Source organism: Chelon labrosus, assembly GCF_963514085.1.
Source record: "Chelon labrosus genome assembly, chromosome: 4".
Classification (NCBI taxonomy): domain Eukaryota; kingdom Metazoa; phylum Chordata; class Actinopteri; order Mugiliformes; family Mugilidae; genus Chelon; species Chelon labrosus.
In genome coordinates, this window is record NC_140340.1 from 21441945 (window position 1) to 21459206 (window position 17262).

Here is a 17262-nt window from a genome sequence, read left to right on the forward strand (position 1 = left end):
GTTGTGCCAGCTTCCAGGCTTGGACGTTTGTGATCAGATCACTCAGAACAGGACCTTTGATGTATGCCCAGTGTAGATCGGAAGCAGAATCATAAATCTAGTTTTAGTTTCTCTCCCTAGTTTTGTCTCCACCTCTCAGAAGCCATATGTCCAGTCAAATATTTATTGTCTCATTGTAAACATACTGTTATTTAGCAGCTGTTTCAGGGACTTACTTTTAGTCCTGCTCTTTTGGCAGAAATGAGCCTGATCGAAAAAGAAATTTCACCTTTTCAGAATTTTTTTTATCACTTTTATTTTATTTTTTTTAGGTCTTGGGAGTTGAAAAGGTTTTATCTAAACATCCCACTTCTTTTCTCCATCTGTTGTGCTGGGTAGCTGTAGTGTTAAGGACTTCTGGCATTGTACAACTTTTAGTATTTTGGTCTCGTCTCACGTGCAGCGGAAAAACTCACGTTTTAGTTTGACTTTGAGCGACTGTCATATTCAGAACCACTGTGTTATAACTTTATCCGTCTGAAAAGACCAGCTATAAACGGCCTTGATTTCTGCCCTGTCTGTTTACCAAGCATCTGTTTGTCCTTGTAGTCCTTTTATCTCTCTGTTGGCTCTGTCATGCTTTCTACATGCTTGTATTTGTCCTTTCTGTCTTCGGCTACACTCGTCTTCTCTAATACAGGTCTGGGTATTGAGAGCGTTTTTTTTGTTTTTGTTTCCCACACTTGTAGGAACAGTGAAAGATGTTTTTTGATTCTGCTTATTCAATCTAGAAAGTCTTATTTCCCTTTTCTTCACTATACATTCATCAATCAGTCATAACATTATGGCCACTGACGCTGATTATTTTTTAATAACTGACAGGAATCTAATAATTATTATTCCTTTTTGGGGGGAGGGGGGGCATTGGGTTCATCCATTCATGTGGATGTTACTTTGACACATGCCCCCTACCTAAGCATTGCTGCAGACCATGTTCACCCTTTGATAGAAACAGTAGACCATATTATCCTTTCAGCAGGATATTACACCCTGGTTCAGAAGTGGTTTGGAAATAACAACATACATAGCGTCAGAACATCCCTCCTTCCCCTGTACACAGGTAGCAACGATGCTCGTGAAGCCACATTTCGTTTGAGTTATCAAACATCGACAATGATGCGGTCCAGGCATGTAAGCTTCTCGGTGCTCGGCTGTAAAAGAAGGGATCACACCAAAACGGCTCACTGTGTAAAGGACTGTTTTTGACATGGTGAATAGGGTCCTGTTTAACACAATCATTGAGAATTTTTTATTTATTTTTTTAAAAAACATGTAACAGAGATTCCATCAAGTCATGAAAGAAACATGTCAACATGTGGAAATGGGCATCAGATCTCCCCTTTAAGGAGTTGACTTGGCCTCCAAATCCCTCAGATCTCAGTCCAATCCAGCATCTGTGGGATGTGCTGGACAAACAAAATCCGTTCCATGGAGGCTCCACCTCTGAACCTTCAGGACTTAAAGGATCTGCTGCTAACATCTTAGTGCAGGATACCACAGTACATCTTCAGAAGTCTAGAGGAGTCCATGCCACCATGGGTCGAAGTGGTTTTTACAGCAAAAGAGGAACCTACACAATATTAGGCATAACATTGGTCATATGTGGTCATAATGGTGTGGCTGATTTGGTGTGCTTAAGTTGTCACAATAAAACAGATCAAGTTTTATTTTATTTTTTTTGGGACGCAAATGAATCAAAATTGTGGCCAAGCTCCAGTCCACTCTAGCATTGATGAGCAGAATCAAAAAAATCTTGAGATAAATACTCAACTCCATCCTTACAGTGGTCATAGTAACATCAGTTCTCTGTGTTTCTATCAGACAACTGTCATGTTAACAACAGCGGAGGAGACTCGACTAGAATCCAACAGTTGATTGAGTGTCCGCGTGAGTACAAACACCATTCCTGCTGTATTTACACTTTAATTTAAAGACCTCTTCACAAAGGCCCATCGCTTTCCCTGGAAGAGATGTAAAAAATACCCTGAAAACCAAAGGCTTTTAATGCAGTCTTTCTTGTGACTTTCTCAGTCAAAGTCATAAGATCATACTTCAGACCTTTTATGTCAAACCCAAGGAATAAGTAAAAAATTGAATAGGTACTAATTTTCTCAATATCTAATTCATTTGATTTGGAGTCTTGGAATTATAGACTAACATAGTTATTCATAACTATGTAATTCATAGCATAATGCATTTTTTTCTGATTCAAAGTTATTTGATGCTTCTGTACCAGATGAACTGTCCCTAACGTGATCTGATTTAAGCCCATAACATAGATTTGTCTACATGTAGAAAAACTGTTTATGGGAGGAACAGATATTCAAGTGAGAGACAGATTTTATGGACACCTCCTTGCTGCTGAGGTATAACTGGTTTCTTGTCTGACAGGAAAAAAGTTTCTTAACAAGTGTGATAATTTAAAGCTGTTAACATTTTGTCAGTACAGTTTATTTCTGCATAATGTTTAGGAAGTCTGGTATGAGGTTTGGTCAACTAAGTATGTCCAAAGAACAGGTCAACTTAGTTCTGTTTTTACATTGCTGGCAGCTTTTGATTCAGAGTCTACTTGTTTTTTTTTCTTTGAGATGTCTGCCTTTGAAATTTCTCTCTCTCTATTTTCAAAAGAAATACGAATATCTTTGCAGCAGCATCTTCCTTTACTCTAGTTACTACAAATAGCAACTGTCTAAAAAGTTGCTCGTTAATCATAATCATAATAAAAAGGAAATAAAGGCAGGAAGTCATTTCTAAACTTATTCAAGTGAATTGACTCTTTAATGAAGGTAGTGGTGTCTTGCTGCTGGTTGAACTTTGGCTGGATAGATTTTTACTGCTCAGCTGAGCTTGTTTTGAGGAAATGGTTTTACAGGTGCTTTGATGAATTTATTGTGCTCTTTTTCGTCTTAAATGTTAGTTTGATAATCTTTTTTCTGTACATGCTGCTTTTCACTGGAGTATTTTACGTCTTTTTTTGGTTTGTTCAGTTTTTTATTTTTATTTATTTATTTTTTTAAATAAGCAACCATAATCATGTGACCGCTGATACTAATGCAGTTCAGCTAGCTAGTCTGTCTACATTTTTGATGTCATGATACCAAATGTCTCTTACGTTAATATGTTTCTGGTAATTTGATATATATTATATTCAGTGCTGCTTAAAACTTGTTCACTTCAGAATTTTACACATACATTTCTGTATAAACTTGACTCCAAACAATAGTGGATTTTGACATGAGTTGTGAAAGTAGGTAAAGAGATCTGACAGTTAAAATCTCACCAACAGATTTCTTTGAAGAGTAGACGACCGTATTGACCTTGGGTGTTCATGAATACCAATTATGCAAACTTCAGACTTGCAGACTCAGTAGTTTGGACTTGACAAGTTCGATTCTGAAATAGGGACTCAGGAGGATAGTCATTCTGCAGTTGGAACAGCAGTGTACTTGATGACATCCGTGAAATGCATTCTGGGATACCTGACTGTACCAAGTCCGCACAAGTTAACTTCCTATGTGTCTTCAGTTTAAAAACGGGTGGGGCAAAAACACATACAGGTGTCTCGATTGTATTTGGCCGCAAGAACAAGTACAGACAAGAACTCATACGGATGGCCCCTATCTCCTTGACTTTTTCACCATGCACAAGTTGAAGCAAGTTGTTGAACCACAGTTTATTGTTTTGTTTCCATCCATTTCCCAGTGAGATCACTTGATCTAGTGCATTTAGTTCCTTGATCTGCCACGATAGTGTTAATAATAATATTCCTTAGGATGAGGGCAAGTTTGAAATTAGATAGAAGAAAATCTGTGAATATTCTCCTTAAGTGTGTGATGCAACCTGATTTTAAAATTATTGTCACAGATTCTTTTCACATTCATTAGCAGTAAAGTTATTAAACTCTGACTTATCAACTCTACAATCATTTGTTCACAGAGTTTCTGTACTACACACTGGTACTAACCAAGCAGCTACTAAGATGACTGATAACTGATTCAGAATAAATTTATGTTTGACTGCTGGTTATTAACAGAATGTTAAGTTGGACATTTGAAGAGTTTGTGACTGTTTAAGAACGATTGATTCAAATTCTGTTTTCTAACTCATTTAAATCAACTTTATTCACTGATTCCTCTGGTTTTCTGTTTTCTTTCTGCAGCAGTCAAACAGCTGAAGGAGACTGTAACTTCTTCAATCCACAAACTGGCCAACTTTGATGGTAAATTAAGATCAAACTTAGTTTAAAAGTTTAATCTGTGAGCATTAGAAATCAGAAAAAATATAACTATCGATCTACAGCTGACTTTGAAAAGCTTTAAGACAATAAGATGAATTATATTCTGTCTTTACTGATAGGTATGGACTTGAAATTTAGACCTGATGTTTGTATCTGCATGTTTGTTTGTAGAAGTGATGGATGCCCACTTACAGAACAACCAGACGGCAGAAGACGACATCCTGGCCAGTCCTGATCGACTCAGAGGTGGAAAGCACACACACTGATTTAAACAGAACATACAGTGCGATTTAAACGTTTTTGCACCCATCAGAATATTCTACATCTCTGTGTAAAAATGACTCAAAACATCAGTGGATTTTCACAAAAGTCCTGACGGTAGATAAAGATTACATAATCCAACAAATGAAACATAAATATTATACATGTGCATTTATTTATTCAAGAAAATGAATCATTATATAATATATTTAATGCAAGGGCTTGACCAGAGTCTTATTGATACAGGCCTTAACATAAGCAGCAGTTGTATAAATAAAAGAGCTGCTAAAGTTAAACTAAGTTGAATTGATTGGTTTTATTTATGTCATGTATTCACAGTTGACTGTCCACTGTTTGCCAGAATCTTTCTAAATAATTATATATTAGTTTGACAAAACAATAAGAGGCTCCAAAACATTGAGAATATAAAAGGTCATCTGCATATATAATCGTCGGGACAATAGTTAACAACTGAATGGTGTTCCAGTTTTTGTTTATTAGAGGGTGCCATCTTATTAGTCATAATGATCAATCTTTATTAATCAGTTTTGACGTACTCCAGTTGTTTTACGAAGCTGCTAAGGCTTTGGCAAGTCGCTGTTAAAGTTTTGCTTAAACACTGAATGACATAGTTGAAGAAAGTTGGTGAAACAAACACGTGATTGTTTGTTGTGAAACCCTGTCTAAAGTATTGGAAAAAAGTTTGATATGTAGCGCGTCACGGGCATCAAAATGCGTCCATTACTGTCTGAATGAATTGTTTTGCCACTTGTGTAAAAGCAGCATAAGATCACTATGCTGACTTGCTTTGTGTGGAGGATCACAAAGGTAAAACTGCGGACGTGGAGAAATTCTTCCACATTGACCTACGACATTTGAACTCTGTCTGTGCTGTTGTGAGAGGTCCATGCGTTTGGACTCTATGTGGACACAATGCTCAGACATAGTTTGACAGGAGTTCAGTGCGGAGATAAATGTTCTGGAGACAAACCAACAAAGTTAGTCTTCACTTTCCAAGTTCAACCTTAATCAACTCAACGACAACTGTAAACCCTCAACGATGATACCAAGTCTTGAAAATCAGACTGTTGACGTGAGACAGTAAAAGAATGAATATTTGTGTGTTTTGACAAGTTCATTTTTATTTAAGTTCTTAGCTTTCTCTGAGTGATTTTTATCTTCTGGTTTCATATTGCATTCAGTATTTTAACCTGCTGTGTCTATCTTAACCTGTGTCTTTGTGTTTGTGTGTGTTGTGTTTTTCCGTCCACAGGGAATCAGATGGACGGCAAAGAGTCGGACATGTCAGACACTCTGAGTCCCAGTAAAGACCGCAGCAGTGACGACACGTCAGGTCAGTAAAACATGTCATTTATCTTATAACCAGACTTTTTCACGTCCCTTTAATTATTTATTGTTTCATCTGTCAGGTTTTTGGTCAGCTTTTTCATTTTTTTTTTTCATTTTGAACTTATGTGATCCTGGTCCAGATTCAGTCTTAAATTGACTAAACCTGGAGGCTTTTCTTCTCTTTCTTGTATTCTCTTAGATAGGACTGTATGAAGTCCAATAAATATTGCTGTCAAAGTTAATGTAGTGTGGAGAGGTTAGCTCATACCTTGGCTCCAGAAAATCTTTATGCTCTCCTCCTCCTTCTCCTTTTTCTCCTCCTCCACCTCCCCCCAAATAACTTGAAAGCATCAGGTTTGGAAATTTCCCAGTTTAGGATTAATAAAGTATTTGTCTGTCTGTGAGATCATCTACTCAAAAAGGTCATACATTATTTCCAGAGAACTAAATAATAACACATTTTGTCTAATGTGTTGATTTAAAATTATTATTACTTTTAAATAGCACTTTAATTTTATTCCTTTCAGTTTTACCTTTTTGTTCTGTTTTTCATCAGTACCATGTTTGTTGGTTTCAGACGGCAACATGGACGACCAGGAGTTGAATGAACCACAGAACAGAGTAGCTCTGCTTAAAGGTAACCATGGCAAAACCCTCTCAGCTGTGTACTTCTGTTAACCCTCTGGGCTCCAGAGTATAACTGACCATTTGTGGCTTCTTTTTGGTTTTACCTTTATATGTCATCTTAAAAACAGTTTGCCTTGCCTTGTTTGGTATCCTTCTTTTCAGTACGACCTCACATGTGTGACTTACTGACATACTGTATTAACACACTGGACCTAAAACCGTACTAAAAACATAAAATCTGATGAGGAAAAAGTTAGATTTTTCACTGTGAAAACCATAAACATGTTAAACGAACCATTCTTATAATTTCGAATGCAAATCTAAACTGTAAATTTCAAAAGCTTATGTACAGATTTAGCAAACAGTTATTTACAACTATTTACATTAAAATGCATGCAACAATCAGGTGTCACAATAAGTAATGTCTAAACGTCACGAATCTCTCAAATCTCAAAACTAGTTTCTCTCTCTTTCACTGCTGTCACTCACAGACTGAATATAGCGTCACTCCCACAACTTTTCCCTATTCCTTAGCAACCGTTGCTATATAATTTTTTGTTTTTGCTTTCAAGCAGTTGAAGCTGCCTAGCGCTGTCCGCTTGCTAGCATTTTCCTTTCCACCAGGAAAAAGCATGGCGTAAATTATTTATAATAAGTTTAGTTTTACTTGGCCTATCAACACAAAGTCAGCACTTTCTACACAAGTTGAAACGGAGACTCGGTGAGACTGCGTCTTGCTGCTACGTCGTCTTAAATCGGACATGTCATTTGGATGCACCAGGGGCGTCCATCGACTCCAGAGGGTTAATATAGTAACGCATTAATTGGTCATTAGGGGAAGCTGTTCAGGTATTCTGGTGGCTGCAGGTCTTTATGCACGTTATTTTGCAGGCGTGTGACACTGCCGTTATATGTGTTGAGTTTTCTCTTGGTAGAAAATACAAAATGTTCAATAACTCTTGTGTTTGTACGTTCAGCCGAGTTGCAGCGGGCCGGTCTAGAGCCTGGAGACACGGAGCAGGTCATCCACCATCTCCACAGAGAGCTTCTGGAGGCCCAGGAATTAGCCAACACCGGCAAGCAGAAATGTTTGGAGCTACAAGGTAAAAATAAAAAATAAATCACTGCTCCAGTTAATGTTTCCAATTTTCCGTCATCTCACCTGAAGTTCTAACATTGAAAGTGATTATTAGACATAAAATGACTTTTTAACACATCAGTGATATTTTACTCTCTGTAGCTCTACTGGAGGATGAGAGGAGGAGTAACTCCCAGCGGACTGAGGAGTCGACCAAACAGATCCAGTACCTGCAGAGTAAGTGTAACACACACAATCAGAATAAGATGCTATTATTATGTATGTGCTGTAATCTTAACTCTTTGCCTCCTTTGTGTTCAGCCCAACTTGGGAAGCTGCAGGCTGACATGGAGGCACTGAGGGAGCAGAGGGAGAGCACCATCTGCAGCACCAGAGAGGAGCTCTACTCGGCCCAGGAGGAGGTATCATTTCAGCTACCAGTTCCCCCTTCACTCCTCACAACTCCAACTCCACTTTGTGATAACTCCTCCTGACTCCCTTCCTGCCATTTCAGAAACCTCTCTTACTTCCCCTTCTATTCATACTAACTCTACCTCAAACTTCTACCAACTCAGCTCTGATTCCTCCTGACTGTCTTCATTCCTCCAGAAGCCCTGTGACCCTTCCTGTACCTGTCTCACTCCCCCCTGACTTTCCTCCAACTCCTTACAGAGAGGAGTCTCTCTCTGTACACAAAGTGCCCAGACATCCTTTGACCCACTAACTGACCTGTCTTTCTTCCCGTCAGATTCTCGTCCTGCGACACGCCATGGAGGCAGCCACGGCAGAGCGGGAGCGTGAGATCGCCGCCCTGCAGGCAGACCTGGGCGGTGTCCGCACTGAGCTAGAGCACTGGAGGAGCACGGCCGCCAAGTACGAGGAGGAGATCAGCCGGCTGCAGGAGGCCTTCACGCAGCAGCAACAGCAGCAGAACACTGCCAGCCAGCTGCAGGGTGAGAGCAGCGAACTGAAATGTGCAATCTGTCCCTACCTGCTGTGATTTTATTAGTTACTAACCACAGCTCCCCGTCCTCTCTCGCTGCCTCTGTCTCTTTTCTCAGAGGAGTGTGTTGCGTTGCAGCAGCGGTGTGTTTGTCTGCAGCAGGACTGTGACGGCCTGCGAGCTGAACGGAAATCTCTGACAGACAAACTGCAGCGCCTGGAGAATGAGCTGAGCAGGTGTGTGAATCCATGTATTTGGAGATGTTAGACATTGGTGATGAAAAGACCATTTGCAACATACAATACATACAGTTATAGGTGCCACTGACTAGGGACAAACCCCAATCAAGTTTTTTTTTTTCTCGCCCTGATCCGATCCCAATCTTTTTATATTCAGTATCGGCTGATCCAGTCTTGAATAAAGTAAAATGTCCCCTTGGAGATTCATAAAGGCTTTTTCTTATCTTCTTTGTATTCTTTTAGATGTGACTGGATTCAGTTCAATAAATATTTCTGTCAAAGTTAATGTAGTATGGAGATGGTAGCTCATACCTTGGCTCTAGAAAACCTGTGTCCACTAAACTCCCTAACAATATTTATCTCCTTGATGCTCTCGCACAGGAAACTTTTCTCCCTTTGCCTAAGTGAACTCAACGTCTTCTTGTCCTTCTTGTTCTTCTTCTACTTCTTCTACTCCTACTTCTCCTACTTTATCTTCTCCTCATCCTCCTCCTTCTCTTCCTTTGTCGTCTTCTCCTCCTCCTTTTTTCTTCTTATTCCTCTCTCATAACAAAGAACTAGTTTAAACTTTTACACTAAAATATGTTTTAAAAGAATTAAATGTTCTACCCTTTAAACTCAGGCACTGCATTGTGCTTCTCTAAAGTCTTACGAAAACTGGAACACATAAAGAACCTGCATGACTTTGAAATCGGATATTCAAGTCTAAACTTGACAGAGCTGATGAATAGTGACTCAGGACAGCTGACGAGAGCACAGCCAAGTCAGATCAGGTTCAGAATTTTTTCAGATTCAGCAATAAAGGACAGGCTAGTGATGAGACTGACGGGAGGAAATGTGGCGTCAGCTGATTAGGGCGGAGGAGGATGAGTTGAGGACAGATGACTGACAGATGACTGAACCACAGCGAACGGTCAGCAGGATAACAGACGGAGACTCACTATTCTCCATGGAGAGAAAACATTGAGGGAGTTTAGAGCTCAGCAGGATTTTGTCTGAGCTTCAGATGTGTTTTCACCAGTGTCCAATAAACCGTAGACGCCACTGGCTGCAGATTTTAAGAGTAAAATAAAGCATTGCTTGAGTAAAATGGCTGCTGCCTGCTGTCCCATCCTTAATGAGATACTGTTCAAAGTAACCAAGTAATGATTGAGTTTTTTAATTAGTTTTTACATTTGATCTGAGAGTTTTATATATGTACATGTTTACTGATGCAAGTTTGGTTTCCACATTTGTAATTCTCACATGAAACTTGCTTATGACAGCATTCAACAACATTTTAGAAACAGTTTGTCTATACTTTTATTCACATTCAAGCAAATGCTAAGACTTTAAATGTACAGTTTGTTGTTGATTTGGTGGAGTTCTTACACTATATAAAATTAGGGCTGGGTATCACTACTTATTTCCTGAATTGATGCAATCACGATCCACAGTTCAGTAACAATTTTTCTCTTCAAGATTATTTTCTCCCCCACACACGGACTAATCATGTCGAGCGATCTCCCAAGACTAGTCATCGCAAGACGGCAGTGAGATTTCTAAAGAGAGAATACAGGAAATGGCATCTGATCTATTCAAATCTGATTTAATCAGAAAAAAATGTTACTTGAAGAAATAGGTAGTTTTATGCATTAGATCATTCATTTTAGTTTTTTATTCAACTTTTTTTAACGGGGTTATTTCTTGATGAAAGCTTCTGTCATCTCTTGGCTAAACTTTTATTTATTGATTCTGTATCATTTCTTAACATCACAGGGAATTCTTGTAAAGACTGAAGGAGTTGCTAACATCAGTTGTCTGAGGTATTTGAGTGGTTATTGATCGGTGATGTGTGCTTGTGTTTGCAGCACCAGGGAGCAGAGTATTGTCCTCAGCACCAGTCTGGAGTCTCTGGAGAAGAGGGAGGAGGATTTGCAGGACAAACTGGGTTCTCTGGAGAACCAGCACCTGCAGGACGCAAGCAGACTGAAGAACCAGCTGGACCAGGCCCAGGCCCGGACACACACTCTGCAAAGAGAGGTACTTTCATATGTTTATACTTCTGTCTTTGTTAATGGAACACAGCATCCCCCTAGGCCCTCAGCCAACTCAACTACATACCTAACATGCCCTTTAAAGTTAGTCCAAAACAAGTACGCTCCCAACAATAGGAAGAGAAACAGGCACAGGCATTGTTCTTAACTGAGGTTTGGCCCAGATTATGTCATGATAATATGAGTCTCTACAGATCCACTTTTTGAACTCCCGAACTGCTTACAGACTCATTGAAACTGCCACAATAATTATCAAACAAGCTTCATATTTAGGATTTTAAATGAAACCAGCAGCTGACTTAACAATAACATAATTCTAGCTAATGAGAGAACTGAACTTCGGTTTTCTTTGAATAATGAACACACTTCATCCACACTCGTTGAGACTTCTGCTGAGTTAATTCTCACTCCAAGCTATTATGACATTACAACAAGTTAGTAATGAGAACCTTTTTAAATATTCTGTCCTAACTGAATAATAAATAACTCTAAACACGAATTAACTAATAAAATAATTTAACACTTGGAGACTGTCATTCTGTCATAAAATACGTATCAGTATGTGATAATTAGTCATGTGATCATGTTGACCCTAACCCCAGGCTTCAGATATAATCTGAGTTTTGTCTCTAAAATAACCAACAACAGGGTAGAGTTCAAGAAATAAGTGATAACTTTAATGTGTTAGAGAGTGACTTTACACCTTTTTCCAAAGTATTTATCACCTCCCCAAGTCATGACAGTCATTCCTTGCTTACCTGAACTGATGTCTTAAGTTTGTAGAAATGATGTGACGATGGTCTATGTGTCTCCATGCAGTATGAAGACACACAGTCCCAGCTGCTGGACCTCCGTCAGCGCTATGAGAGAACGGAGCAAGAGAAGCTGAACATCCACCAGGAGCTGGAGCAGTGCAGGAGCAGCCTGAAGCTGCTGCAGGACAAGAGCAGCTCTGTGAGTACACTACATCTTAAAGTCTTATTTGTTAAGACCAAAGACTATACGGACGAGTTGTAACTTTTTTTTCCCCCACGTCAGCTTTAAACCTTTGTTTCCTCCTCAGATTTTTTTTAGGAGGACATACCTTCTGTGTGGACAGTCTTGGACTTGCTAGCATGTCCACCGGTTCACAGCCGCACTTCTCACAGCTCACTTGTTAACTGGACACACAAACCTATCACAGCACTGTTATTGCTTTTATCTTAACAAAGAGCTAAATCCTCTGTGGTGCAAGTAAACCTGTGCTAAAATAATCAATGACTAAGCAGCAAAAAAAATTAAAATGGGATTCCAGTAAATTGATGAGGCTCAGCAAACTCTGAAATAGATAAACTTGTTTATTTGTAGCTGTTGTTTGCATTTTTCAGATCATCATATGTTTGTCCAGCTGAGGCGACGAGGTGCGGCCTCGTTACCTCTCTGTTTGTTTTGACTCTGATAAATAACCTGATGAATAATGACAGCTGTTAGTTTGTTTAATACTCTGGGAAACAAACCAGATAATCAGCGAGGCGGGGCAGCCTCCTCTTCCTCCTCTTCCTCTTCTTCCTCTTCTTCCTCTTCTTCCTCCTCTTCCTCTGTTACCTCCTCTTTTCTCTACCTGCCCCCAAACTCTTCATCCGCTTCAGTCATTTTTTTAGATGCGACAGCAGATGTTTGATCCTTTCCAGAGTAAATCATCATTCCTCTTCGTTAGAGCTGTGGTCTTATTTTCTGAGTTTTTTCATCATCATGTCTTTTGATTTTAATACCATTGTCCTCAAAGTTTAAAGCTGTGATTTGCAGAGGTAAATATGTGGCAAATCTAAGGCGGATTAAAAACAAAACTCCTGATTTGACTAGATTTATTTAGAAGAGAAGAAGAGAAGAAAAACATCCATCAAGGCTCAAAGACAAACTTCTGCTTTCTTTATGATGAGACAGAATAGTCCTATTCATCTTGCCTCATGTTCAGATTAACCTTCAGATAAAGTGGCTTAGCTCTAGATAGGGTTCTGCTGGATTCTGTGTTAGCATTTAACTTTGAATGCTACAGTTTTTAAATTATTATATTAACATTACAGCCTAATGAAGTGTAGGTCCCCCTTTCTGATCCATCAAGGCATGGACTCCTCTAGACCTCTGAAGGTGTGCTGTGGTATCTGGCACCAAGATGTTAGCAGAAGATCATTTAAGTCCTGCTTTAAGTTGAGAGGTAGAGCCTCCATCGATCGGAAGATTGTCCAAAGCATCACACTGCCCCCACCGTCTTGTCTTCTTCCCATAGTGCATCCTGGTTCACCTCTTCTCCTTCCCTGGACCATTTTTGATAGATACTGGCCACTGCAGACCAGGAACACCCCTAACATCAGCTTTGAGAACACAATTTTCAACTTGATAGATTAACGCAGCTTCATCTGGAGAGAAAGACTTGAGACAACTATTCACATATACAGTAGTGTGTCCAAAGACTTGTGACAGAAATGATGGACCAAACTATGAAAATAAGACCCAAGTTATAGAGTTTTTCTTCTCTTCTAAATAAATCTAGTCAAATCAGGAGTTTTGTTTTTAATGAGGCATATCCTTTATTTTTCTTCACTTAGTTTTACATTCTTTTGCAGAAAGTTAAACTCACAGTAGACTAGTGTCGCTGTGAAATCAGCTCGGTGACGGATGCCCGTTCTTCTTCTGTGGTGTTTTGTGAACGTGGCTGCTGAATGTGTAGAAACGGCTCTCTAGATACAAGCCTACCTTCCTACCCTTTATGCTTCCTCTTCTCCCTCTTTCATTCTCTCTCTCCCGTCCCCCGTCCCTCCTCCCCCCTTGCTGTAGCTGCTCCATCCTCCATGTTGGTTTTGGTTGATTTGCCGGCTGATTTCTTCTTATCCCTTCCCTCCCTCCCCTCTAGCCATCCATATTGCAGCCTGTCCAAGCCATATTCATGGGCCTTGTCCTGGCTCTGCTCTACTGGTGTTTCGGCCAGTTGTGGTAGAAAGGTACACGCCGACATATCATCAGTCTCTTGTCTCTCTTGTTCGTCTGTCCGTTATCGCTGGAAGGAAAGGTGACGGGGATGAAAACATCGTCCTTGTCTGTAATGAATTCAGGGTCACAGGTTACTAGTTTTTAGAAATCTGAACTTCTAGGATAGAAAACAACAACCCAACACAGGGGTTCCTCTGGCAAAAAACACAAAAAAACATGATCTTTGACCTTGAGAGAAAAGTCAGCCGATAAAAATAACAAGAAAAGAAGAAGAAAGAAACTGAATAAGAATAAAATAAAAATGTGATCACAGCAGTCAGTCTAGACACAATGTAAAGCACTGTTTAATGTTTATTACTGATTACTATAATATAATATTAATATTATATTTATAATAATTATAAAATGAATGGATTCATTATTCATTATTGAATTTATTAAATTGCAGGCACATAAATGTTACCCTGAATTCTGACCATCAGGACACTCTCTTCACCTCCTGAACTTCCTTCTTAAGACTGAATCATCTTCTCCATCATCTCAGTGTTCGGTCCTCGTCTTCTGGTTTGAACAGCTCTAACTGCATGGCTGTCGGTCAGTCTGTCTGTCGGTCACACTGCTTCTGCTCTGCTGATGCTAACGCTAAACTCTGTCCCACCATACTCAGAGCCTCCATTTAAATGCATACCTCAAGGAAGTGTCAGCACTCCCGACTCCTCCAGGAAAATCCTCCAGGCTTTGGTGGCGTCATAAAGTGCACATCATAATTGCTTTTAGATTTCGCTTTAATCATGGTGAGCTTCAATGTAGCTTCAATTATGGTATTCACAACCTTATAAGTAACGTCTTAAAGAGCTGTAACGTGTTTGCTGATGTTTTCAGAAAGGGTGGAGGTGGATGGTGAGTTAATACACAAGAATTTAGTAATTTTGTCTCACAAAGTTTTAATTTGATAATATGTCTGTGGAACACAAGCTCAACTGGACTCTTTGGGTTATCTTAAAGATGATTTGGGGTGGCTGTGGCTCAGTAGGTAGAGCGGGTTGTCCACGAACCAGAGGGTTAGCGGTTCGATCCCCGGAATGTGCCACATGCCGAAGTGTCCTTGAGCAAGACACTGAACCCACAGTTGCTCCCTGGTGTGTGAATGTGTGTGTGCTTGTGTGAGCGAATGGGTAGATGTGTCTGAGACTGTAAAGCGCTTTGAGTACCAAAAGGTAGAAAAGCTCTGTATAAAAGCAAGGCCATTTGTCCAAGTCTTCGATTCTTAAAGACTGTTGGGAAGTTGGGATAAGAATAAAGTTTGGATTGTTGAACACCTTAAAATGCTACAATCACATGTGAGTATCTGGTCGTTAACAGACACTTGTCTTTCAATTTTCACGTGGACAACACTCACAGATATTCTTGTTAAAACCTAAATTCCTCCCCAGTCTTTTAGAACTAAAGACTTTAATGAAACGTCTTCAAGAAACAATAAAAGTCCATTTGTCCTTGTTTCAGCATGTGTTTTAGATAAACCATGACCTGGATGATAGAGAGACATTTCCTACATTAAGTTACCTGCTCATCAACTTGCTAGCTGTTAGCCTCTAGTTAGCCATCTAAACGCCAACAGATGCCCAGCAGTTAGCACTGATTTTAGTACTTGAATGCCAAACATTTTGACAACATAACATGACAGGGAAAGACCAGGTAACTCAATGAAGAATATCAACATATTTTATAATCTCCTTACAATCAAATAACAATATATTAACTCGCCATCCACCTCCACAATTTCTGAAGACGTCCACAAACAACTCAAGTACTTGGATCTTACAGAAAATTTCACCTCACCAGGTTGTGAATACCACTAAAGGCCGCTGTTCATGTGAACATGATAAACGCAGTTTAAGTGATTTACTGTACGAGTGTATACTTGGTAGTGAAGGAATTTATGTAATTGAGACAGAAATGGAACGCAGTGGTCTCAAAGGAATGAGACGATACGGTTTATCTTGTTCATGCAAACCCTTTATAGGTGTTTTTTGTTCTGACCAAAGATTTATTCACAAGAATCATCCAAAACAACAACAAGGCAACTACACTTGTTGAGTTTTTTCAAAGAACTTTTTTAATGAAGGAAGTTTCTCCCTCCAGTCATTTAGAGCTGTAGACGGTGGTGAAATGTCTTTGAGAAAAGTCCATTTGTCTTTGTTTTAACTTTGTTTTTGTCTTTGATGACCGAGAACCATCAACAGACATATAGACATGAATTTAAATATTCATAATTCTTTTATTAGTCAACATTGAATTTAATTAATTCTCTCTCATCCTTTAGACGAAATTAAAAGTTTTACATGAATCCAAAGAAAAGTCCTGAGGTCCGAGGAGCCTAAACACAAATGATTGGTTGTCACCTGCAGAAACACAAAATTACATTTAATGAGAAGCTAGCGGCGGGTGTTGTGTGTTGTGAAGGTGAAGGTATCCCTTTAAAGAGTTGGCTCTGACGTTCGCGTTTTCCGTGAAAGTCACTAACTCCTCCCACATTCATTCATCTGTCCTCCGTCCCTCTCAGGGTTCTGGTGCTTCATTATTAACTGTACGCCTCATTTTTCTCTCAATCTTTTGCAGCAAAGTTTGTGGTTTATTTATGAATTCATTTTCGTGTCAAGCTGCTCAGCTCTTATTTTTCCATTTCATTCTACTTTACCAGTTACCAGGTTTGCACCGATTCATTCATCTTTTCGTTGTCTTTCTCCAGCCTTTGATGCTTTCTTCTTCATTTATTCAAGACGTCCATCATCCTGTCCACCGTGTTCGTCTTGTGTTGTGTTCTCTGCTTGTTTGTTTATTCGGTAATGCCTGACCAGTGTTTCCATTGTTTTGCTGTGAAGGAAATCTGGTCTGTAACTTTCTGTTTCTCTGCCCAGGTGACCTCCTCGGCCTTTGCTGCTTTTTATTTTACTTTCTGTCTCAGCTTTTTATTGTTTATTCTATCTCTCCTTCAGTCCAAAAAGAAGATATTTATTCTTTTATATTTTCTTTTGTCAGTGTTTGAACTCATCATCTCTTGTGCATACAGCTTGCCTCCTCAAAGTGGAAGGAACTCAACTTATATTTTAGTTCTTTTTTTTTTTTTTTTTTAAGCGCAAACGTGGATGCAGAAACACACCTGGAGTGTATTAAAAGAGGGTCAGACGATAAAAGGACAGCACAGACTTTACTGATGGGACGTATCTATGATGAATGGACCCGGAGCTCTTATTTCACAGAGATCAAATTATATTTGGCATGTCAGCCAAATGAGACCATTTATCTAAATTATTGGGTTGAATGCCAAAAAGAAAAAAAGCTGGAAGTTCTTGTTCACTGGACGCCATGAACTGAACGACACACAAATGAACTGATTCTCTCACACTGCGGCTACAGTTGATGTGCTTACATGGACGCTAGTATCCTCTTAGAATAAAAATGTCTCGGCTAACCTCCTCAGTGAG

The 17262-nt window shown here is 39.4% G+C and overlaps 1 protein-coding gene across 6 annotated transcripts in view; it reads left to right on the plus strand.

Moving 5' to 3' along the window:
- The window catches only part of slmapa (sarcolemma associated protein a), a 56709-nt gene that overhangs the window by 36151 nt on the left and 3296 nt on the right, over window positions 1-17262 (plus strand). For 3 of the 6 annotated variants that reach the window (XM_084542450.1, XM_084542454.1, XM_084542455.1), the window contains 12 exons: window positions 1861-1926; window positions 4199-4258; window positions 4448-4522; window positions 5811-5891; window positions 6465-6524; window positions 7492-7617; window positions 7755-7829; window positions 7914-8014; window positions 8341-8545; window positions 8654-8771; window positions 10625-10796; window positions 11630-11764. In XM_084542450.1, coding sequence (XP_084398576.1) covers window positions 1861-1926; window positions 4199-4258; window positions 4448-4522; window positions 5811-5891; window positions 6465-6524; window positions 7492-7617; window positions 7755-7829; window positions 7914-8014; window positions 8341-8545; window positions 8654-8771; window positions 10625-10796; window positions 11630-11764 — 1274 coding nt within the window. Of the gene's footprint in view, window positions 1-1860; window positions 1927-4198; window positions 4259-4447; window positions 4523-5810; window positions 5892-6464; window positions 6525-7491; window positions 7618-7754; window positions 7830-7913; window positions 8015-8340; window positions 8546-8653; window positions 8772-10624; window positions 10797-11629; window positions 11765-13700; window positions 13789-17262 lie in introns of all 6 variants that reach the window. The other 3 variants (XM_084542452.1, XM_084542451.1, XM_084542453.1) reach the window with 3 other exon arrangements.